General features: G+C 42.1%; 1 protein-coding gene across 1 annotated transcript; it reads right to left on the reverse strand.

The window, feature by feature from the left end:
* Positions 1 to 15,687: 15,687 nt before the first annotated feature.
* On the reverse strand, positions 15,688 to 16,710 carry LOC120863254 (heterogeneous nuclear ribonucleoproteins A2/B1-like). The gene has a single exon (XM_040239356.1). The coding sequence runs from the start codon at positions 16,708 to 16,710 to the stop codon at positions 15,688 to 15,690; it is 1,023 nt and encodes a 340-aa protein (XP_040095290.1).
* Between the last annotated feature and the right edge of the window lie 9,167 nt (positions 16,711 to 25,877).

Here is a 25,877-nt window from a genome sequence, read left to right on the forward strand (position 1 = left end):
AGAGTCAGACATGAGCCACTAACATACAATGACTCATAGTTCAATCTGTTTGGGTTATCTGCAATATAATTGGAAAAATAAATACTATTTCTGGTAGCATTTGTGCATATATCTAGAATGTATTTAAATGCAAGATTTTCATTTACCATCTTTTCCAGGTGAGAGAGGAGTATGTAAAGTGGCTTAGAAGTATGAGTAAAAAGACGGAATCTGACAGCTACATCCTTTCCAGCTCTACCATCCAAACCCATGTGGTAAGATGATTTCCTGTCCTCGTCCATGCTGTTTCCTAATTTGAAATATTCTCTTCTGCTGGCAGTTGGGTCTGCCCCTCACCCAATAGTGTGATGAGACCACACGTTGACTCTTGGTACAGGAATCTGTTAGTGTCTCTGTCTCAGCTTACTGTGCAATATCTGACTCTGAGCATCTCTAGGGTGGGGCAATAGCATACTTACCACATATGATCTGCACAGTGAATGATTTTACTTTTCTGGAATTATTGGTTTCTGAGTCCAAGAGCTTCCCCGGTGGCTCAGTGGTAAAGAACCTATCTAACAATGTAGGACACATGGGTTTGATCCAGGGTCAGGAAGATCCCCTAGAGAAGGAAATGGCAACCCACTCCAGTATTCTTTCCTGAAAAATCCCATGGACAGAGGAGCCTGGCAGGCTATAGTCCATCAGGTCGCAAAAGAGTAGGACAGGACTTAGCAACTAAACAACAGCAGCAGCAAGCTGAGTCCAAACCTTGGAGTTACAGAAACATCAATGAAACTTTCTTGATACGTTATATCATAACTAAGTTATACTAGTTCATGAATTCCACAAAGTTGCCAAACAGATGTTTCAATGCTGGTATCCTCTGAGCTTTAACCATGCTTATGCTTTGTAAACTTTCAAAGAAGCCACAGAACTTGGGACTTGTGCCAGGATTTTTTTTTCCTGTAGAAAATGTCTTTACATTTTGTAGAACATTGGTGTTTTTTACAAAAGATGTTATTTAAGGACTGTTGGCACAGGCAAAATAGTACTTAAAGAAACTGATAGACATTACAAAATACTTTTCTTCCTTTACTTGATAATGATGAAGGAAAATGAATGAAGGGATAAATAGGATGGATTTAGGTGAGATGTAGGAGTATGACCTTGGTTTCAATCCTACTTTTGAAATTAACTTTGGTGTGATATTGACATCAGTCTCCTCATGGCTGAGATAAGTGGGCCAGACTTCATCATCTTATGATTACTTTCATATCTTCAATTTTCTCAGATGCAAAAAACAAAGGTAAGTACATTAAGCCTGGAAGAAAAACACTCAGACTTTCCCTGGGATCCCATGCTTCAATATGAACCTCATCTTTTTGTCAAGAAATTCCCAACAAATGATGTTAATAATTACTTTCAGGAATATTTCAGCATTATTTCTCTTTCTGTTTCTCCCATAAATTTGCACATGGAGATGGAAAAATCATCCAATTTACGGGGGAAAGAAGAAGCAATACTTCAGTCTGAAAATGACAAACAGTTCCATGTCATCCTCCCAACCACCCTGGAGAAAGAATCAGCCATGTGACTCAAGCACCCAGGAGAACTGCTTCATCCTACAGTAGAATCGCTCACAGAATGTATGGTTTGGTTGAATATTTTGCATAGTGTTACAGTGCTCTATGCTTTCAATTAAGATATTTTACACAGAGACATGTAGATCTTAAACTTGGTAAGTTTGCAAATATATATACATGTATATGCTGTTTTTGTTTAGTCAGTCTGTTGTCTCTAACTCATTTGTGACCACATGGACTTAGTCCAGCAGGATCCTCTGTCCATGGGATTTCCCAGTCAAGAATACTGGAGTCGGTTGCTATTTTCTTCCCCAGGAATCTTTCCAACCCAGAAATTGAACCCTCTTCCTCCTGCATGTATATCTATTAACTACATCAGCCAAGTCAAGATATGGAGTATTTGCATTACTCCTGAAAGTTCCCATATAAATCCTTCCAATCATTTGTCCCCAGTCTTCCACCCCAGAAACAATTATTCTGATTTCTATAGCAACAGGTTAATTCTATCAATTCTTTAAGTCCATATACATGGAATCATACAGTATGACCTCTTGGTGCCTGCCATGTTTCACTCATCTTGATGATGACTTTGGAATTCATCCATTTCATGCATATGTTGTCAGTCTGTTCCTTTTATTGCTGAGTAGCATTTCACACTATTGCATATCACAATATGTTTATCCATGCCCCTTTCGATGTATATTTGAGTTATTTCCATTTTTCCACTATAAATAAAGATGCTATGATCATTTTCATATAATATTTGCGTGTATGTGTGGCCACGTGTTCTCACTTCTCTCAGGTAAATACCTGGAGCTTTCTGTCTCTGAGTCCTATCTGATTGATGTGCCAGGATTCAGTTCTTGGTATGTGGTGCCTATACTGGTGGCACTGGCATCAGTTGGGAAGCCAGAAATCACATTGTGTGTCTCTCCCTGGATTCACTTGGGTTTAGATCCAGAAATCAGAGTTGTAACAACCCTCTGAATGTCTGTGAGGCACAATGTAATTTGAGACTCATTTCTGCAGGGAGAGAGGAGGGTGGCTATCCAAATGCTATGAGAACATTCTCCATGACTGGCAGTCATTTCATTCCCCCCTCCCCTTATTTAATCATCTTCTTTTTTTATTCAAAGTAAAATTTCATTTTGCTTTCAAAGGACAAGCTCAAAAGTAATATGATGCCTCAGGAGAAGAAAAGACAAAATTATTTAGACAAGTCAGAGCAGAGCCACTGTGATGAAACTCCACTTCCTATAAGGCTGACCAGCTACATTTCCTAGAGACCAGTCACAAGGATAACCTCACATCCTGGCAATGTGGTCAGACACCGTCAATGCTAGGGGACCTTGGGAAAGCCCCCAGCAAGTCTGTGCATTCAGGAGACTGCAGAGTCTTCAGGCCTACAGCCCAGTAGGAGAACCTTTCAAGACCATGGACAGCGCAAATGTTTCCAGGCTCTTTGCCCAGCTTAGTGTGGGTGAATCCCTGGGCCGTGTTGGTGCCTGATCTCTGCACACCAGCCCTGAGCCCATCCTTGCCCATTCTTCAGATGGGGCAGAGCTGGACCCAGGATTGGGTCCTGGAGTATTGCAGTCCATGGGGTCACAGAGAGTCATACCCAACTGAGTGACTGAACAACAACAATGAACAAACAGTTTCTGAGTCAGGGCACCCAGGGCTGGAACAGGAAACCTAAGGAGGTTGGGCTCCTCCCAGGTGTAATGGCCATCCTTGCTTTGGTTGGGGGCATGGCTGGAACTCAAGAGTTTGGGGCTGCAAATCTAAGCTGATACCACTCTTCCCCTAGAGGGCATTTCGGTCAGGGCCATAGGGGTCGGACCAACACCACATAAGCTGGTTGTTCTCCTTTCCAAGCACATGAACTCACACACATGCCCATAATGGCAGTTTCTGCCCTGGCCAGAGGCAGAACTGGTACCTAAGGTAGGTTCATCCCCTCCAAGTATCCACATGATTGCTGTAAAGGCAGCTGCTGCATTAGCAGGAAGCATCACCAGAGCAGGAGGTCTTGATGCAGGAGCCCAGAGGAGGATGGAAGGTGCACTGGAGCCATCCAGGCCAGCTTTCCAGAGCACCAGGTTGTTTTCAGCTTGCTGCCTCTTTGCTGGATGAGAAAGCGAGAAAGCAAGAAATTCTGTGCATCTGTTCTTCAAGAATGGAGTCTAGGGCTTCCCTGGTGGTGCAGTGGTTAAGAATCTGCCTTTCAATGCCTGGGACACCAGTTCAATTCCTGGTCTGGAAAGATCCCACAATGCTGTGGGGCATCTGAACTCGTGTACTGCAACTGAGCCAGCGCTCAAGAGCCCAAACCCACAACCCACATCTACTAAGACCAAGTGAAACCTGAAACCTGCACACCCTCAAGTGTGTTCTCCCCAACAAGAGAAGGCACTGCAATAAGAAGCCGTTGAGCCACAATTAGAAAGTAGCTCCTGCTCACCACAACTATAGGAAGCCCACACCCAGTAATGAAGACCCAGCACAGGCAAAAATAAAAAATAAAATAAAATAAAAAAGAATGGAGTCTCAATTTCTTTTAGTGCTTGTTTTATTGAATAAGTTGTTTCTAAGTAAAATGAATTGTTTATTGAATAATTGTTTGTTAAATAATTACAAAATTATGAAGGTCCCACGCTGTGAGGTGGAAAAATTGCAATGACTCCAGACCTATTTCAGGGCAAAATAATAAGTCTGCTGGCAAGTCATTTTCCACATCAAATGTTTTTAGAGAATATGTTCCTTCTTAATAATCTAACGTTAAATCTAATTTTAAAAAATAGCCACAAATTTTCAGGCAACAGATAAGGATGTAACAGGATGCATAAGTGCTAATTAACTTTACATTAAAATGTCTTACGTTTGATCTAGTGTTTCGCACAAAATGAAAAAAGGAAGTAGCTTACATTAAAATGAGATGTAAAAGCAAGCTGAATAAAACAAGATTTCTACAGAGATAATTGACATTAAAAATATCATCTCTTTAAAAACACAAATACCACATGATATCACTTATATGTGAAAGTGAAAAAATTACACAGATGAACTTATCTGGGGAACAGAAACACAGCCACAAACTTAGAGAAGAGATCTGTGGTTGCCAAGGGGGACAGAGAAGGGGAGGGATGGATTGGGAGCTTTGGCATCCCTGGTAGCTCACATGGTAAAGAATCTGCCTGCAATGTGGGAGACCTAGGTTAGATCCCCGGTTTGGGAAGATCCCCTGGAGGAGGGCATGGCAACCCACTCCAGTATTCTTGCCTGGGGAATCCCCATAGACAGAAGGCCTGGCAGGCTACAATGCATGGGATCACAAAGAGTCAAACAGGACTGAGTGACTAACCACAGCACAGCACAGATGCAAACTAGTACATATAGGATGGATAAACAAGGTCTTACTGTATAGCACAGGGAACTATATTTGATAGCCTGTAATAAACCATAATGAAAAAGAATGTTAATATATATGTGTAAATGAATCACTTTGTCATACATCATAAATTAGCACAACATTGTGGATCAACTATACTTCAATGAAATTTATATATATATATATAAAATCTCTTTAGGGTAGGCATTTCTTCCTTGAGTGTAAGCAATGTAAGAAAACGTATAAAACACTAAATAATCCTTCAGGCTAGATAATCTCTGTAGAATTTAATATAAAATTCAATTTTTAAAATCACAGTAAATAGAAGTTGAGGTGCACAAGGACAAGCAAAAATTTTTTTTCTTGTCACATGAAACCCAACCTCTTACCCACAGAAACATTTCCTCCTCCCACATTTGTCAAACAAAAGGGTTTAACAGAGTACAGTGTTAATATAACAAAGTATCTCAATTCAGATCAAGAAACAGGGCTGACATTCAAGGACGCAAGTATCATGGAGGGATGTCCCTTCCCCTCCCACCCCCCACCATAAACTACTTCCCACGGGCCACACATCACTCAGTGTCTCCAGGACATTTTCTCCTATTTTTTAATCTAGCTCTCAGGACTCCTGGCTCTCTCTGCCTCCCTGGCAAGCCTGTCTGCCCTCCAGGCCATAGCCAATCTCTTCCTTGCTCTCTTCACTTTCCAAGACTGCTGATGAATATCTCTATCTGTTATTGGTTGTCTGCAGAGGGTGTGTGGGAGGAAGAGCCCCAATCCTGGGTCCAGCTCTGTCCTATCTGAAGAATGGGCAAGGATGGACTCAGGGCTGGTGTGCAGAGATCAGGCACCAACACGGCCCAGGGATTCACCCACACTAAGCTGGGCAAAGAGCCTGGAAACATTTGCGCTGTCCATGGTCCTGAAAGGTTCTCCTACTGGGCTGTAGGCCTGAAGACCCTGCAGTCTCCTGAATGCACAGACTTGCTGGGGGCTTTCCCAAGGTCCCCTAGCATTGACGGTGTCTGACCACATTGCCAGGATGTGAGGTTATCCTTGTGACTGGTCTCTAGGAAATGTAGCTGGTCAGCCTTATAGGAAGTGGAGTTTCATCACAGTGGCTCTGCTCTGACTTGTCTAAATAGTATTGTCTTTTCTTCTCCAATAACTGAGGCATCATATTACTTTTGAGCTTGTCCTTTGAAAGCAAAATGAAATTTTACTTTGAATAAAAAGAGAAGATGATTTAAAAGGGGGAGGAGGGAATGAAATGACTGCCAGTCATGGAGAATGTTCTCATAGCATTTGGATAACCACCCTCCTCTCTCTCTGCTGAGATGAATTGCAAATTACTTTCTGTATCACAGGCATTCACAAGGTTGTTATAACTCTGATTTCTGGATCTAAACCCAAGTGAATCCAGGGAGAGACCCACAACGTGATTTCTGGCTTCCCAATTGATGCCAACCCTGCTAGTACAGGCACCAGACATGGAGAAGTGAATCCTGGGGCATCAGCCAGATGGAACTCAAGGATAGAAAGTTCCAGTTCATCACCCAGTACCAATTCCAGACTTGCCCCTCCACCATCCTTTTAGACGATGTTTTCACCTTCCAATCTCTGTCACTGTCAACCACACACATGGTGATACCCCTAAATCCACCAATATTTAGACAAAGAGATCACAGGGTTCTTTGAATCCCAAGACATTACATCTTCACTTCTACCCCCAACTCCCTTCTTGACTCAAGTATTCCTCTGAACCATACTCTCATCACCAAGCTCCTTTTTCCCACTATAAATAACCATTTTTACTCCCTGACTCTCTTCCTCCCCTCCTCCTAATCCTCTCTCCCCTATCTCATTTAACGATCGATGGTTCTTAGAAGTTGGTTCTTAGAAGTTGGTTCTGTTCTCACATCTGTTCTACATCTTCACCTTTTTCCAGGCAATCCCCTCCATTTCCCTGGCTTCAGATACCATTCATGAACTAGAAATGCTCACAGATTCATCCATCTGGCTTCAGCCTCAAGACCCAAATATCCATCTGCCCACCCACCACATCAGTCATAATATTTGTGACTCAACTCTCACTGAGCAGGTCCCAAGTTGAACCAATTAGTTTTCCAAATACATCACCCATATCTCAGTGTCCCCTAAACTCACTTTTTGGTATTGATATCCTATGCCACTGAGTGTCATTCTGGATTCCCTGCCACTCCATGCTTCTATCAGTTAACCCTCCATTTTCCTTTTTGAGGGCTTCGCTGGATAACTTAAAGTGATTTTACAAAAGGGGGGAAAAAAGGTACAAAGGATCACTCGACATCAATATGGATTCCTCACTCACCAGAAGGGGCTGGCTTGGAACACTTGTTGGTGTGGCTCAGTAGGTAAAGAATCTGCCTGCAATGTGGGAGACCAGATTCAATCCCTGGGCAGGGAAGATCCCCCAGAGAAGGGAACAGCTACCCACTTCAGTATTCATGCCTGGAGAATTTCATGGACAGGGGAGCCTGGCAGCTACAGTCCAAGGGTTCACAAGGAGTCGGACATGACTGAGTGACTAACACTTTCACTTTCCCTTTCTGAATCCACCTAAAAGTTGCAGCTTTTCAAATAATTCTTGAGTATCTTTCAATTTTCATCATAATACCATTTCCACTGAGTGAATTTTTCCATTTTCAAATCTTATGTACTACTATTTTGTGTGTGTGTAGATTTTCTTACTAAGTTGGATACTCAATAATGAGATTAATAATGGGAACTTTAATGTTTAATACTTCTTGCTTTGCTCTTTGAAGGTGTTCAGATATCTTTTTTGAAAGAAATTCTGCAAACTCAACTGAAAAAAAACTTTCTAAATTTTTCAAATAAATTTACCCAACTACAAAGAATAAAATGACATAATCTCTTTTGTGGTAAACTGCAATAAATTGTCACTAAGATTTTAGACTCTCTATGCCTGTAATCCATTTTAAGACTCTACTCACAATAATCTTTTTAAACTGTAAACCTAATAAGTGCCCAGTTCCTCACAAATCTCTCATTTCTCTCCTCAGAAGATTTTTTCAGGAAAAACAAGCCTCATTTCATTCTTTTTGTCATGCCATAATTATTAATACTACTCCTTTTATGAGTCAAAATGTCCCAATTTGGTGGGGAGATTGCTGCTGCTGCTTCTGTTTAGTCCCTAAGTCATGTCTGACTCTTTGTGACCCCATAGACTGTAACCTGCCACGCTCCTCTGTCCATGGTGTTTTCCAGGCAAGAATACTGGAGTGGGTTGCCATTTATTATGCCAGAAGATTTTCCTGACCCAGAGATTGAACCCATGTCTCCTGCTTGGCAGGCAGAATCTTAACTACTGAGCCACCTGGGAAACCCAGGGAAATTATTAGATCCTCTGATTTATAGACCACTTATTATATATCAAGCTGTGTAATCAAACTCCTGACTCAGAATGTCAAACAATTTCACTTCTCCAGTTTATTTTAATCTTGGTAAGAGGAAAACATTAATAGAGCGATGAGCATTTAATGCAGTGTTGGGTATGATTTGGTGCTGTGATAAACAATAAGACCAACTCAAGAGACAGAGAGAAAAAGCAGATGGGATGGAGGAAGAGAGGTCACAAGGAATAAACAGAGAAAGAAATTAACTGTAGTGATGAGTGATGAGATTAGAGAACTAAGGACATATTTGAGCAAAGGACTGAATTTTAAAAAAAGAAGAAAAGACCAAATACATTATGTGTAAAGAATTTTCCAGAGCAGAGAACAGTTTAAACACTCTAAAGTCAAAAGGTATTTCCACTTCCTAGTAACTTTGGTCAAGAAGGAAAACACATTTTGTCTATTATTCTAAGAAAACCTTATATACAAAAATATACAAAATCTTAAATATGTCTTAACAAACATTAATCCCAAGGAAATAACCTTCAAAAAATATCTTCTGTGTTAACAATTACCATTTGCTAACAAAGTGATTTTACAAAAGGAAAAGAAAGATACAAATGGCCACTTTTGACATCAATATGGACTTCTCACTCACCAGAAGAGGCTGGCTTGGAACACTCATTGGTGTGGCTTCTCCCATTTTGGAAATTGTCTCTGACCCACTCACTACTCAGATGCAGGCAGTCTGTGATTTGCTGAAAAACATTTTTCTGATCCCCCTTTTATGGAGAGAGTGATTAATCCAACCAGTGGATAATCCAAAGAAGATATCCTATCTCTCACAGCACTGGAATTGAAGAGATTTTTAAATCACATTCAACAATATACTAAAAAGAGGATGAAAGTGAAAGTGAAGTTGCTCAGTCGTGTGTACGACTCTTTGCGACCCCGTGGACTGTAGCCTCCTCTGTCCATGGGATTCTCCAGGCAAGAGTACTGGAGTGGGTTGCCATTTCCTTCTCCAGGGGATCTTCCCTACCCAGGGATTGAACCCTGGTATCCCGAATCGTGGACAGACACTTTAACCTCTGGGCCACCATTAGGACTTATTCTGAAGATGCAAACCATTCACAAATCATTCAGTGTGATCCACCACATTATCAAAACAAATGATAAAAATCACATGATCACCTCAATAAATGCAGAAAAGGCATTTGATGAAATTTAACACCCATAGAGACCATTATACCAGCTCCTTAAAAAAATCTAAGCATAGAACTACCACATGACCTAACAATCCCACTCTTGGGTGTATACCCTGAGAAAATCAGAAATTCAAAAAGACACATGTACCCCGATGCTCATTGCATCACTACAATAGCCAGGACATGGAAGGAGCCTAAATGTCCATTGACAGATGAGTGGATAAAGGTGATGTGGCACAATGGAATATTCCTGAGACATAAAAGGGAACAAAACTGGGTCATTTGTAGCAATGTAGATGGGGACGACAGAGGATGAGATGCTCAGATAAAATCACCAACTCAATGGACAGGAGTTTGAGTAAACTCCGGGAGTTGGTGATAGATAGGGAGGCCTGGCATGCTGCAGTCCATGGGGTCGCAAAGAGTCAGACACAACTGGGTGACTGAACTGAACTGAACTGAGATGGACCTAGAGTCTGTCATACTGAGTGAAGAAAGAGAAAGACAAATATGTCAGAAAGAGAAAAACAAACATCATATATTAATGAATATATGTGGGATCTAGAAAAATGTCACTGATTTGCCATGCCCAGTCACTCAGTGTTGTCTGATTTGCAGAGCAGGAATAGAGACACAGATACAGAGAACGGACGTGTGAACACAGTGGGGGAAGAACGAAGGGGAGAGTGAGAAGGTGGGATAGTAGAAATGACATATATACACTATAGTGTGTAAAACAGATAGCTAGTAGGAAGCTGCTGTGGCTTCTCTGGTAACTCAGCTGGTAAAGAATCCGCCTGCAATGCGGTAGACCCTGGTTCGATTCCTGTGTTGGAAAGACCCCCTGGAGAAGGAATAGGCTACCCACTCCAGTATTCTTGGGCTTCCCTAGTGGCTCAGCTGATAAAGAATAAGTCCACAATGCAGCAGACCTGGGTTGTATCCCTGGGTTGGGAAGATCCCCTGGAGCAGGGCATGGCAACCCACTACAGTATTCTTGCCTGGAGAATCCCCATGGACAGAAGAGCCTGGAAGGGTACACAGCATGGGGTTGCAAAGGGTCGGACAACACTGAGCAATTAAGCATGGCAGAGGAAGCTGCTGTATAGCACAGGGAGCTCAGCTTGGTGCTCTGTGATGACTTAGACGGGTGGGAGGGACGCTCAAGAGGGAGGGGAGATATATATATATCTGATTCACTTCATTGTACAGAAGAAACTAACACAACATTGTAAAGCAATTATACTCCAATCTTTTTTAAGTTTGTAAAGAAAGATGTGCGTGCAGGCTCAGTCGTGTCCAACTCTTTGTGACCCCATGGACTGCAGTGCACCAGGCTTCCCTGTGCATAGGATTTCCCAAGGCAAGAATACTGGAGTGGGTTGCCATTCCTTTCTCCAGGGGATCTTCCCAACCCAGGAATCAAACCCGAGTCTCTTATGTCTCCCGCATTGGCAGGCAGGTTCTTTACCACTAGAGCTGTCTGGGAAGCCCTTGTAAAGAAAGATAACAAAGAAAGTGTGTCATTAGAAAAAAATATTTTGAGAACATTTTTGATGAAACATGGTAGAAAAAAAAAGATATGACAAAAGAAGGGAAATGTGGGATAAAGAACAAAGTTCTTTTTCATTGTGACACATTAAAAAGTTTAATGCTGAGTGCTTGATACCAGAATTATACTCAGCGCAGAACATTAGGCTAAGCCTGTGCATGAATGCTAAGCCACTTCAGTCGTGTCTGATTATTTGCGACCCCATGGACTGTAGCCTGCCAGCCTTCTCTGTCCATGGGATTCTTCAGGCAAAAATAATGGAGTGGATTGCCTCCTCCAGGGGATCTTCTCCATCCTGGAGAGAAACATGTAAAAAAGAAAAAGACACAACATTCTAATCTAAATCACAACCTGGAGACCTTAAAAGTAGCTGTTACATGAGATAGAAACTTGAAGACTTCTGTATCGCCAACAAATCATAAAATATAAAGTATAGAAGGGTTATAGTGCTTTTATTTGCTAAAATATAAACAATATTGAATGACTTGAATTCTTCCATCAATACTGCACAATTCCAATCATCTTAACGGTAAGATTCATTAGGTTTCCATCACTTGGCAGATAAATAGGTAGGTATGAATAAGCTAACTTTAAAATAGACTTCTCTTGCTCATGAACTTACTGAAGGATTTGCAACATCAAAGCAGTGTTTAAAACAAGAGAGAAATAAAGAACATGGGACTTGAGAACCCACAATAAAACATACATGTGTTTGCGGGTACCAAGCTTGTCTCTGAAAGGACAGAGAGAGAGGCCAGGAGCAGTTTTTGGCCCTAAGAAGAGAGAATGGATACCTGGGGAAATAAATTCACAAGATTAAGAATCCACATCCTTGGTGACATCACTGAGCCAGCCTAGACCCACCATATGCTGAAGATTCAGGCTCCAGGCTGACTGTGTCTTGTCTTACCTGTAGCTGAAAGCATTCTTCCTATGTTATGAATACAGAATCTTAATCTTGTATCTGAGTATTACATCATAGGCAGTCTGTCTATACAGTGACAACAAAGATGATCATGTTTAAAAAAAACAGGCCAAAAATGAAGAATTTCTGAAACTGAAACACCAAGTCTTTGCTTTTTCCCCAGATGCAGAGCAGCCTAATGCTCTGTATCCAGTGCCCAGCCTAAGAGTATCCAAACAGTGAGAGAAATCACTGCCTCCCTCCCCAAGTACTTGACCTTCCTGAGCTTTGATGATTTTCTGGGGATGTCACTGACTTGTTCACCTCCCTCCTCCTGTGCTTCCTCTGCTCCTTACTCTTCCTCAGTAGTCCCCACACAGCCACCTGCGTCCACCGACAGACCACATTTGGAGCTGTGTTCACTGTGGCTGTGGCCACTGTTTTGGCCAAAATTGTGACTGTGATCTTGGCATTCAAGGCCAGGAAACCAGGAAGAGCCATGAGGCAATTGCTGGTAACGGGAGCTGCTATGTCTTTCCCGTGTGCTCCTGGATCCACGTGATTATCTGTAGAGTCTGGCTGGGAGTCTCTCCCCCTTTTCTTGAGATGGACACTCACTCTGAGCCCAAGGAGCTCCTCATCATGTCCAACAGGGCTTGGTCACTGCCTTCTACTGTGTCCTGGGCTACCTGGTCTCCTTAGCCCTGAGGACCTTGTCCTTGGCTTTCCTGGCCAGGAACCTGCCTGACACCTTCAGAGAAGCCAAGTTCCTGACCTTCAGCATGCTGGTGCTCCTCAGTGTCTGGGTCACCTTCCTCCCCGTGTCTGCCACAGCACCAAGGGCAAGTTCATGGTGGCCATGGAGAACTTCTCCATCTTGGCCTCCAGTGCTGGGCTCCTAGGCTGCATCTTTGCCCCAAAGTACTACATTGTTCTTATAAGAACTGATAAAAACTCTTTGAAAAGTTTAAAGAATAAGTTGAGTTCCAAGGGAAATAAACATTCTTAGGTTTTATCTCATGAGTCTTTATCACATTTTTAGGATTTTGAACAACAAAATGTTTAAATATTATATATAACTTATAATATCTGAGTGCATTACATCAAACTTACTATTATATCAAATATTCATTCAGATATCAAAAAACAACCAAAATTGCTTTACCTCTATTTGTCAGTGGAATCTACTCTCTTTTAGAGTGTCTGTGTATAACTGGATTGTCATCAAGACTCACACATAGGTTTTCTCTCAGATTAACAGCAACCCATAGGTTTTCTGCCTCCGACTAATACAAAAGCTATTGAATCTAACCATTTCTTCCATCATTAAACATACACAGCCTCTATTTTTCCAGCCTCTCCTCTATCCTAGTGAAAGGTATCTCATAACTAAGAACTTTTCAGAGCATTCTTTGTTGCATCTCCTCCTACTACTTCCTTTTTCCGGAAGAACACAGTGCCCAGAATTTCTTTCCTGTACCTTGTAAGAAGTATCTGTATATCTAAGGCAGAACAAATCCTCAGGCTCCTCAGGCCACCCAAATGGTGCGGGCCACAGAGACAAGGATGGGGGAGAGGTTCACCGCTACCTCAAGGCCTGGGCCAAGGTCAGTGAGGGCTCTAGAGCTCTGCAGGACACAGGCCCCAGTCTGATCCCTGGGCACCTCCCCACCCCCAGCTCACCAGCTGGCCAAAGGCTGGGTGAGCTGGAGTGCCCCTGGGAGAAGGCCAAGCTCTGCCTGTTACCTCACTCTCCACCTCATGACCACACTCCACCAACTCTTGGCTGAATGAGCCAAGAGTCACCCATTGACATCCATTTGCTTGGGGGAAGGGCCCACTGTGGCGCCAACCAATGACTGAGCAGGACCACTAATGGCCCCACCTTAACCGTTGCTTGGCAACAGGGTGGGGCAAGTAACGGCACTGAGCAGCAGCTCCAGGCTAAGGGCTGCACTCAGCGGCCTCTAATACAGTCTTGAGATGGAAGAGGACCTCTCCCCATCCCATGGCTTTTGTGACCTACTGGCAACAGCATTCTGCATGGGTTGCCGGCCAGGGGACACGGCCCCTACTGTGTGGGAGGACCAAGGAACCTGAGGGCCAGCTGGGTCCTGGGTGACTGGCTCCTTCCTTGGCCCTGAGGAAGCTGCCAGCAGAGATCTTCCTCTTCAGCCTGGCCTGGTTACTGGTAGGAGGATCCAGACTGAGTGCTGGACAAAGGTTCTTGGGCAGGGTAACAGGCCCCTGCAGGGAACTCCACCTCTTAGCCACGACATGGACCTCGGAGGGTGAAAGCTGTGACTTGGGACCTTATCCTTTCTTGTCAGAACAGAGAATAACATTTGTTTGGTAGCAATTTACAAGAACCCCTGGAGAAGGAAATGGCTACCCACTCCAGTATTCTTACCTGGAGAATTCCATGGATAGAGGAGCCTGGTAGGCTACAGTCCATGGGGTCGCAAAGAGTCAGACACGACCGAGTGACTAACACTTTCACTTTACAAGAAAATCATTACCTGAATGTGACCCTGATGTTAAGATCTGACAACAAGAAGTTTGCAACAACTTACCATGGCCCTCCCTCACCTTTCCTAGAAAAGGGCTTTGCTGAAAGCTTTCAGGGAGTTTGGGGGGTTAAGGCATGAGCCACCCATCTCCTTGCATGCCTCTGCAATCAATCTTTCTCTGCTACAAACTCCCACATTTCGGTATTATTTGGCCTCACTGTGCTTACAGCGCATGGACTTGTGGTCAGTACAGTTAGCACTGCTGTTGATATCTAGAAAAGATATTCAGAGAGTAATCTTAAGAATTCTCATCACACACACAAAAATCTTTTTTTCTTTATCTTTTTAATACTATTTGAGATGATAGATGTTAAATAATATTATTGTGGTAATCACTGCATGATACAGATGTCATACCATTATGCTACACATTTTCAAAATATATAGTACTACATGTCAATATCTCTTGAAAGTAAAAACAAATATTACAAGGTAAAAATTTTAAGTACAAAAAGCTATAAATGAAAGCAGACAAACTATAGTTTTTCTTTTAGAATTATTTTATTAAATAAAAAATCTACAACTGCTTCCATACTCTTAAATTTAATGAATAACATTATTTCTTATAACAACATACTTCTGGCTAATAGCTTTTCAAAACTTGAATAAAATCTTTACAAAGTTTTCTCATGTCACCTGAAACTTGCAAATTTAATGTTATCAAAGAAGGAATGCTTCTACAATCTTACAAAAACCACAACAACAAAGAAACAGGAAGAAGCTGAGAAACTGTCTCCAAGGCATTTTTTTCTTGGTAGAAAGCCTTCTAAGTTTAAATATAATTTCATTGTGATATAGAATTATTTTCTTTTACCCCTCCAGGAAGAGGACAAGTAACTTGTCTTTTACTAAAAGAAAAAATCTATTTCATCAAAGTTTTCAAATCCACTTGCATAAAATTCACAAGTGTCTTTTTATACAGCCTTCCAATCCACCTCTCTGGACCTGTTCTGTTGTCTTCTGCCACATCACTATCTATTTATTCATGACTGAGATAAGAGTTTCCTTAATATCCTTAATTCAAAAGCCTGAAACTGTTTATCTGGGCTCTCATCCTCTGCTATTTAGAGACTGAAGCCCAGGACAAACAGGAAGAAGCTCAATATCCACTTCTCCCTCCATAACCCCCACGTCCTCCACTGCCTCCTGGGCCATAATTTCCTCCACCATATGGGACTGCCTTGTTCCTGCCAATGCCAAAGTTTCCATTTCTCATTGGACCATAGTTAGAAGGTTGCTGGTCATAATTTCCAAAATTGTCATAACCACCTCCAGAGAACCCACCACAGCTGCCAAACCCAGAGCCTCCACCACCATATTCTCCACCTCCTCCTCCATAACAAGGGTAACCTCCAAAATTCCCACCTCCAGGTCCTCCTCCATACCCATGACAGCCATCCCTAGATCTGGGGCCATCTCCATACCCATCAGCTTCTCTTCTAAACTTAGTTCCTGGCCCTCGTCCAAAATTTCCACCCCCACTAGAAGAAACACTAAAATCGAAAGGGTCTCTGTTTCTACTTCTAGAACCTTGGACTTGCTGCATTTCCCATATTGACAAAGCCTTCCCGACTTCTGCATGATGACCATTGATGGCATGGCATTTCTGCAACACTATCTTATCCACGGGATCATAGTCATCAAAAGTCACAAATCCAAAGCCTCTTTTCTTGCCTGACTGCCTATCAGTAATGATCTCAATGGCATCGATTTTTCCATATTTCTCAAAGTACTCTCTAAGATGATGCTCCTCGGTATCCTCCTTAATTCCACCAACGAACAGCTTCTTCAGGGCCCAGTGGGCCCCTCGCTGCCCAGATGCCTCTCTTGGGACAGCACGTCTGGGTTCAAGCACTCTGCCGTCAATGGAATGGGGTCTGGCCGCCATGGCAGCATCCACTTCGGTCATGGATGAAAAGGTGACAAAACCACATCCTCTTGATCTTTGACTGGCAAAGTCCCTCAGGACCACACAGTCTGTGAGTTCTCCCCACTGCTGGTAGTACTTCCTCAGACTCTCTTCTGTGGTTTGAAAGCTCAAGCCGCCAATGAAAAGTTTACGGATTTGTTCAGCCTCTTTCTTTTGCCTTCTCATAGGGACAGATTTCCAGGTTTTCTCCATCACGGAGTCGGTTGCTTCAGCCTGATTTCCCATAGCTGAGGGAGATGAGAGAGATCTCAGGGATGAATGCAGACCAGACATGTCCTGGCTCTGTGGTGAGAACCTCTGCTACCCCAGGAAAATGCCTCTAGGAGCACCTCCACGGGGACCCAGCGATGCTGCTATGGCCTCTAGGCACGCTTCTGCCTTCCTGCAAAACACCATTTCCATGAGTGACCTTTCCAGACCCAGTCATCAAATTAACAATGCATTTTCTCTATTAGTTTCCAATTTTGAAATGCGTGTTTTATCAGCTCTTCATTTTGTGTTGATTTTCTCAGTAAGTTGGATACTCAATGGTTTACAATTAGTCACTGTTCACTTAGTCACTTTGCTCTTAGAAGGAACTCGAATATATTTTTTTGAAAGAAACTATTCAAACTCCCAAAAACACTCTCTGAAGTTTTCTCAGAAAATCAACTTCAGTTGTACAATCAACTTCAGGTTTACAATTAGTCACTGTTCACTTAGTCACTTTGCTCTTAGAAGGAGCTCGAATATATTTTTTTGAAAGAAACTATTCAAACTCCCAAAAACACTCTGAAGTTTTCTCAGAAAATCAACTTCAGTTGTACAATGATCAAGAGGATGTTGTTATCAATCAACTTTCAGTAGGATTTCAACTCCTTTCTCTGTTAATCCATGTAAGAATCTGATCACCACAATCTACTTAAAATGTAAACCTAATCAGGGTATCCTTTCTTTTACACCTAACACTTCTTTCCTCAGAAGATTTTTTTTTTCCACCACAGGTGTACATGCGTTCCCAAACATGAGCCCCCCTCCCACCCCCCTCCCCACAACATCTCTCTGGGTCATCCCCGCGCGTCAGCCCCAAGCGTGTCATATCCTGCATCAGACATAGACTGGCATTTCGATTCTTACATGATATTATACATGTTTCAATGCCATTCTCCCAAATCATCACACCCTCTCCCTCTCCCTCTGAGTCCAAAAGTCCGCTATACACATCTGTGTCTTTTTTGCTGTCCTGCATACAGGGTCATCATTGCCATCTTCAGAAGATATTTTTAAAGGAGGAAATACAAATATCATTTCATTTCTGTAGTCCCGCCATAATTATTAATATTACCCCTCTCAACATCTAAGATGCCACGGTTTGGAGGGAAAAGGCACTTGATCCTCCCATTTATAGAGCATCTATTATATGCCAAGTTGTGGACTAAAATCCACGATTCAAAATTTCACTTAAGAAAATCATTGCCCCAGTTTATTTGAATCGATGTGAGAAAGGGGATCATAGACAAAAGAATGTTTACTAGAGTGTTAGGTACAGTAAAGTTCAAGGACAACACAGTAACAGAAAGAGAAAGATGGAGACATGGGGGAAGAGAAATAAGAAAGAAAAATATTAATGACAAGTATTAATGATGAAGAGATTGGGAAAGGTCAAATTGATGGCATTTGAAGCAGAGAAGTGAAGTTTTGAAGAGAAAAAGACCAAATACCTTGTGGGTAAAACATTTTTTTCAAGAGAACTATTTAAACAGAGCCTAGGCAAACACTACATCTACCTCATACAGAAAGATTTTACAAAAGACAAAAGTAGACAGACACTCTCTTGCCATCACTCACCAGAAGAGGCCAACTCGGAAATCTGGTCAGTGGAGGTTCCTCCAGTTCTAGGAGTTGTCCTCTGACCACTCTTGAGATGCAGTCAGGCTGTGGCTCCCTGGAAAGTCCACTGACTTCTGCCTCTGACTCTTCTTTTATAGGGGAAGAGAGTGGATAACCAAATCAGTAGACAACCCAATCAGCAGACAACCCAATCCAGAGGACATGGTCTCTCTCAAATCCAAGGTATTGGAGAGATTCCTAAATCTGTACTCACAAACACAAGAATTTGAGGCTACTGGCACCATCAGATATTATTGTAAATGAAAAACCTCAGGGCCCAGACAAATACCACTGCCACTTCATACTGATCTTGTTTCTAAAAAATTAGCTTATTATCCCCAAGAAAACTTCATACACATAAATATACAAAACTTTTAATCTTTTTTTTTTTACCTTTTCACTTGGTGCTTTTTATTCACTGTATTTTTTAATTTACTGTATTTTTAATATAAATATATTTATTTTAATTTGAGGTTAATTACTTTACAATATTGTACTGGTTTTGCCATACATCAACATGAATCCACCACAGATATACACGTGTTCCCCATCCTGAACCCCCCTCCCTCCTCCTTCCCTGTACCATCCCTCTGGGTCGTCCCAGTGCACCAGCCCCAAGCATCCTGTATCATGCATCAAACCTGGACTGTCAATTTGTTTCATATATGATATTATACATGATTCCATGCCATTCTCCCAAATCATCCCACCCTCTCCTTCTCCCACAGAGTCCAAAAGACTGTTCTATACATCTGTGTCTCTTTTGCTGTCTCGCATATAGGGTTATCATTACCATCTTTCTAAATTTCATATATATGTGTTAGTATACTGTATTGGTGTTTTTCTTTCTGGCTTACTTCAGTCTGTATAATAGGCTCCAGTTTCATCCACCTCATTAGAACTGATTCAAATGTATTCTTGAGGCACCATTTCACACCAGTCAGAATGGCTGCGATCCAAAAGTCTACAAGCAATAAATGCTGGAGAGGATGTGGAGAAAAGGGAACCCTCTTACACTGTTGGTGGGAATACAAACTAGTACAGCCACTATGGAGAACAGTGTGGAGATTCCTTTAAAAGCTGGAAATAGAACTGCCTTAATCTTTCTTAATACCAGCACCAAAGAGTATAACTTTCAATTAGGTGACATCTACTGTTTGCTAAATTAAAGAGATTTTACAAAAGGCAAAAGTAGACACACAAACACTCTCTGGCCTTCAATATGGATTCCACACTCGCCAGAAGAGGCTAGCTTGGAAATCTGATCAGTACAAGATCCTCTATCTTCTAAGAGCTGTCCTCCGACCACTCCTGAGATGCAGACATCTTGTGACTTGCTGAAAAGTCCACCGACTTCTGCCTCTGATTCTCCTTTTATAGGGGAAGAGAGTGGACAATCTAATGAGTGGACAATCCAATCCAGAGGACACTCTCTCAGGAGGAAGGTGCAGGAGAGATTCCTAAATCTGTACCCACAAACATAAGAATTCGAGGTTACTGACTCCATCAGATACTATTGTAGAAATACAAAATAACTTGAATAGCTAAAGCAATCTTGAGAAAGAAGAATGGAACAGGAGGAATCAACCTGCCTGACTTCAGGCTCTACTACAAAGCCACAGTCATCAAGACAGTATGGTACTGGCATAAAGACAGAAATATAGATCAATGGAACAAAATATAAAGCCCAGAGATAAATCCACACACCTATGGACAGCTTATCTTTGACAAAGGAGGCAAGAATATATATTGGAGAAAAGACAATCTCTTTAACAAGTGGTGCTGGTAAAACTGGTCAACCACTTGTAAAAGAATGAAACTAGAACACTTTCTAACACCATACACAAAAATAAACTCAAAATGGATTAAAGATCTAAACATAAGACCAGAAACTATAAAAACTCTTAGAGGAGAACATAGGCAAAACACTCCCCGACATAAATCACAGCAGGATCCTCTATGACCCACCTCCCAGAATATTGGAAATAAAAGCAAAAATAAGCAAATGGGACCTAATTAAAATTAAAAGCTTCTGCACAACAAAGGAAACTATAAGCAAGGTGAAAAGACAGCCTTCAGAATGGGAGAAAATAATAGCAAATGAAGCAACTGACAAAGAACTAATCATAAAAATATACAAGCAACTCTTGCAGCTCAATACCAGAAAAATAAATGACCCAATCAAAAAATGGGCCAAATAACTAAATAGACATTTCTCCAAAGAAGACATACAGATGGCTAACAAACACATGAAAAGATGCTCAACATCACTCATTATCAGAGAAATGCAAATCAAAACCACAGTGAGGTACCATTTCATGTCAGTCAGAATGGCTGCTATCCAAAAGTCTACAAGCAATAAATGCTGGAGAGGGTGTGGAGGAAAGGGAACCCTCTTACACTGTTGGTGGGAATGCAAACTAGTACAGCCACTATGGAGAACAGTGTGGAGATTCCTTAAAACAACTGGAAATAGAATTACCTTATGACCCAGCAATCCCACTGCTGGGCATACACACCGAGGAAACCAGAATAGAAAGAGACATATGTACCCCAATGTTCATCGCAGCACTGTTTATAATAACCAGGACATGGAATCAACCTAGATGTCCATCAGCAGATGAGTGGATAAGAAAGCTATGGTACATATATACAATGGAGTATTACTCAGCCATTAAAAAGAATACATTTGACTCAGTTCTAATGAGGTGGATTAAACTGGAGCCTATTATACAGAGTGAAGTAAGCCAGAAAGAAAAATGCCAATACAGTATACTAACGCATATATGTGGAATTTAGAAAGATGGTAATGATAACCCTGTATGCGAGACAGCAAAAGAGACACAGATGTATAGAACAGTCTTTTGGACTCTGTGGGAGAGAGAGTGGGATGATTTGGGGGAATGGCATGGAAACATGTATAATATCATATAAGAAATGAATCGCCAATCCAGGTTCGATACAGGATCCTTGGGGCTGGTGCACTGGGATGACCCGGAGAGATGGTACAGGGAGGGAGGTGGGAGGGGGGTTCAGGATGGGGAACACGTGGCGGATTCATGTTGATGTATGGCAGAACCAATACAATATTGTAAAGTAATTAGCCTCCAATTAAAATAAATAATTTTTTTTAAAAAAGAAAAAGAAAAAACTCAATTTTGGAGGGGTGGTATTTGTAGTCTCTACCAACATGTAATGTTTTTCTTTTACTCAGTTGGTAGCCAATATTTTATGTGAATAACCTTTAAAAAGGCATTTTTATACCATATTTCCTTCACAGTAAGGTGTGTGTGTGTGTGTGTGTGTGTGTGTGTGTGTGTGTGTGTGTGTTCAGTTGCTCAATCTTGTCGAACTCTTTGCGATCCTATGGACAAGTGACAGACTTATTTTCTTGGGCTCCAAAATCACTGCAGATGGTGACTGCAGCCATGAAGTTAAAAGACACTTGCTCCTTGGAAGAAAAGCTATGAGAAACCTAGATAGCATATTAAAAAGCAGAGACATTACTTTGCGGACAAAGGTCCATAGAGTCAAAGTGATGGTTTTTTCCCAATAGTCATGTATATATGTAAGAGCTGGACCATAAAGAAGGCTGAATGCTGAAGAATTGATGCTTTTGAACTGTGGTGTTGGATAAGACTCTTAAGGGTCCCTTGGACTGCAAAGAGATCAAATTAGTCCATCCTAAAGGAAATCAATCCTGACTATTCATTGGAAGGACTGATGCTGAAGCTGAAGCTCCAGTACTTTGGCCACCTGATGGTGAAGAGCTGAATCCTTAGAAAAGACCCTGATGCTGGGAAAGATTGAAGGCAGGAGGAGAAGGGGACGACAGAGGACGAGGTGGTTGGATGGCATCACTGGCTCAATGGACATGAGTTTGAGCAAGTTCTGGGAGATGGTGATGTACAGAGAAGCCTGGCATGCTGCAGTCCATGGGGTCACAAAGAGTCGGACACAGCTGAGCAACTAAACAACAATGGACCATAGCCTACCAGGATCCTCTCTGTCCATGGGATTTCCCAGGCAAAATACTGGAGTGAGTTGCCATTTCCTACACCAGGGGATCTCCCTGAACCAAGGATCAAACTCAAGTCTCTGTATTGGTAGATGAATCACCTCATTCATCAGAGTCACCTGGGAAGCCCCCACAGTAAAGTAATGTTCTCAAATAAGCTGATGGATTCACAAAATGACTCTCTGCACCTGCTCTGGTGAATTGGGTGTTTGTTACAGGACATTTCAGGCACAGTGTTCTTTCAGGGAAAGGAAGGTCTACTCTGTTGCTGAGGCAGCTCATGAGTTGTAAAGCAGACCTGGAGCCCTGGTCCTTCCAAAGCTACTATGAAGTGCAGAGAGCAACTTCCATTCTTATTTTTGTAGAATATATCCCAGCCAAGGGAAAGAAAACATTACAATATTGGTAGCCATTGCAAATACCTACCCAGGCACAAATGTATTTTTTTTTTAATCTACGACAGTATCTGATAGTGTTAATGGCCTCAGAATCTTGTGTTTATGGGTATAGATTTAGGAATCTCTCCAATGCCTTGGATCTGAGAGAAAGCATGTCCTCTAGATTGTGTTGTCCACTCTCTCCCCCTATAAAAGGAGAGTCAGAGGTAGAAGTCAGTAGACTCTCCAGGGAGTCACAAGCTATCTGCAACTCAGGCATAGTCAGAGGACAGCTCTTGGAACTGGGGGAAACTGCATAGACCTATTTCCAAGCTGGCCTCTTCTGATGAGCTTGGAATCCATATTGATGGCAAGAGAGTGTCCATTTATCTACCCTTGTCCTATGTAAAATCTCTTTAATTGCCTGGAGAATCCCAGGGACGGCGGAGCCTGGTGGGCTGCAATCTATGGGGTCGCACAGTCAGACACAACTGAAGCAATGCAGCAGCAGCAGCCCTTAAGACAAAAAGTTCCCTTATTGAAAGTCTTTTCTGTGGTGTTAGTATTAACAAAGATTCAAGGGTTCTTATATCTGTATGTATGAAGTTTCCTTGGGGTAAGAAGCCAGATTTTTTTAAACAAAATCACTGTGAAGTAAAAGTAGTATTTGCCCAGGGTCTGTTTAAATATTTCTCTCTGAAAAATGTTTTACCCACAAGTTTCTTGGCTTTCTTTTTCAATTAATTTTAATTGGAGCTAATTACTTTACAATGTTGTGGGTTTTGCCATACATTGACATGAATCAGCCATGCTGTCCCCCCGTCCATGTGTCCCCCCGTGCCCCAAACCCCCTCCCACCTCCCTCCACATCCCATCCCTCTGGGTCGTCCCAGTGCACTGGCTTTGAGTGCCCTGTTTCATGCATCGAACTTGGACTGGTCATCTATTTCACATATGGTAATACACTTTTCAATGTTATTCTCTCAGATCATCCCACCCTCACCTTCTCCCACAGAGTCCAGAAGTCTGTTCTTTATATCTTTGTCTCTTTTGCTGTCATGCACATAGCGTTGTCATTACCATCTTTCTAAATTTCATATATATGCATTAATATATTAGTGTTTTTCTTTAGTGTTTACAATAGGCTCCAGTTTCATCCACTTGTTAGAACTGACTCAAATGCATTCTTTTTTATAGCTGAGTAATATTCCATTGTGTGTATGTACCGCAACTTCCTTATCCATTTGTCTGCTGATGGATATCCAGGTTGCTTCCATGTCTGAGCTATTGCAAACAGTGCTGCAATGAATGTTGGGGTACATTTGTCTCTTTTGACTCTGGTTTCCTCAGTGTGTATGCCCAGCAGTGGGATTTCTGGGTCGTATGGCAGTTCTAGCTCCAGTTTTTTTAAGGAATCTCCACACTGTTCTCCACAGTGGCTGTACTAGTTTGCATCCCCACTGACAGTGTAAGAGAGTTCCCTTTTCTCCATATCCTCTCCAGCCTTTATTGTTTGTAGACGTTTGCCTGGAGAATCCCAGGGACAGGGGAGCCTGGTGGGCTGCCCTCTATGGGGTCGCACAGAGTCGGACACGACTGAAGTGACTTAGCAGCAGCAGCAGCAGACATTTTGATGGCAGCCATTCTGACCAGTGAGACATGGTACCTCACTGTGGTTTTGATTTGCATTTTTCTGATAATGAGTGATGTTGACCATCTTTTCATGTGTTTGCTAGCCATCTGTATGTCTTCTTTGGAGAAATGTCTGTTTAGTTCTTTGGCCCATTTTTTTTATTGGGTCGTTTATTTTTCTGGTATTTTCTTTCTTCCTTCCTTTTTAATTCAGCTCTCTGCTGTTCCATCCCAGCATCTCTGATTCATCACATCTGGGAGCAAGGCCTGAGACTCTGCATTTCCCAGGCTTTGTTGCTGCTTATGGTCCAAGGATTCATTTTCTCACTCTGAAAATCACTGGTCTAGCCTGGTGAGGTGGAGAAGCTTTCTGAGACTTGACAGGAGGGTCCTTATTACAGATAGAGGCCTGGGTTGACCCCTTGGCAGAAATGCACAGACACTATCCCAGACTCTGCCATACTGGGTTTCAGATTTCTTTCTCTTCCTATTAATAGTGCTTATAATGTGGGCTGAGGAGGCAGTGCTCCCATGAAAGGCAGTTCTGAACTAAAGGACACTACCAAGCCCAGATTAGCCCATTTTGAAGCTGGAAGAAGACAGCATGTTCCAGCCATCTGCCTGATACATCAGGACAGGGTCTGCTTCTCGGGGTTTTGTTTCCCCTGTGGTGGCCCTGAGCTGCAACGAGGACAGCACAGATTGGACGTCCATGGGCCCTGGGGGTGACAAGGGTGAGGTGCTAGGACTTGTGGTAAGGGTTTTGTCTGTGATTTGCCTATATCACTCACACTAGGGTCAAGGTGACTTTTATTTTACAGTGTCTTTTCTTTTTTTTCTCGCTTTTTGATTTCTCTACCTGAGATATCCTCTGAGGCTATGTCTAACTTTACCTCATTTCTCTTCCAAATTAATCCAGTGCCTTTGTGTATTTTGATGTTTCTATAAAGCTTTGTTTAATGTCTACTGCTTCCCAGGTGGCGCTACTGGGAAAGAACCTGTTTGCCAACGCAGGAGATGTAAGAGACTCCGGTTCAATCCCTGGGTCTGGAAGATCCCCTGAAGTGGGGGAATGGCAAACCACTCCAGTGTTCTTCCCTGGAGAATCCCATGGACAGAGAGGCATGGAGGGATACAAAGAGTCGAAAACGACTGAAGTGACTTAGCACGCACGCAACGTCTACTGCATTGCCAACAGATTCTTTAGAGTCTGAGCCACCAGGGAGGCCATCTTTGTACATTTAATGTTGTCTAAAACAACCTGGAACCTGCTTTGATGTTGGGCTAAAATAATCTAGTACATCACTGGCTCTTGTATTTCTGGGAACATTTAGCAAACAATAGAATGTTTTTAAAAATTCAGCTCTCTGATCCATATGTGTCATCAGTTTGCCCTTCTCCCGTCTCTTTATTATCGATAATTGTCATTAATATTTTCTCTTTCTTCTTACATCTCTTCCTCC

This window comes from Oryx dammah, unplaced genomic scaffold (assembly GCF_014754425.2).
Source record: "Oryx dammah isolate SB20612 unplaced genomic scaffold, SCBI_Odam_1.1 HiC_scaffold_5, whole genome shotgun sequence".
In the NCBI taxonomy this organism is placed as follows: domain Eukaryota; kingdom Metazoa; phylum Chordata; class Mammalia; order Artiodactyla; family Bovidae; genus Oryx; species Oryx dammah.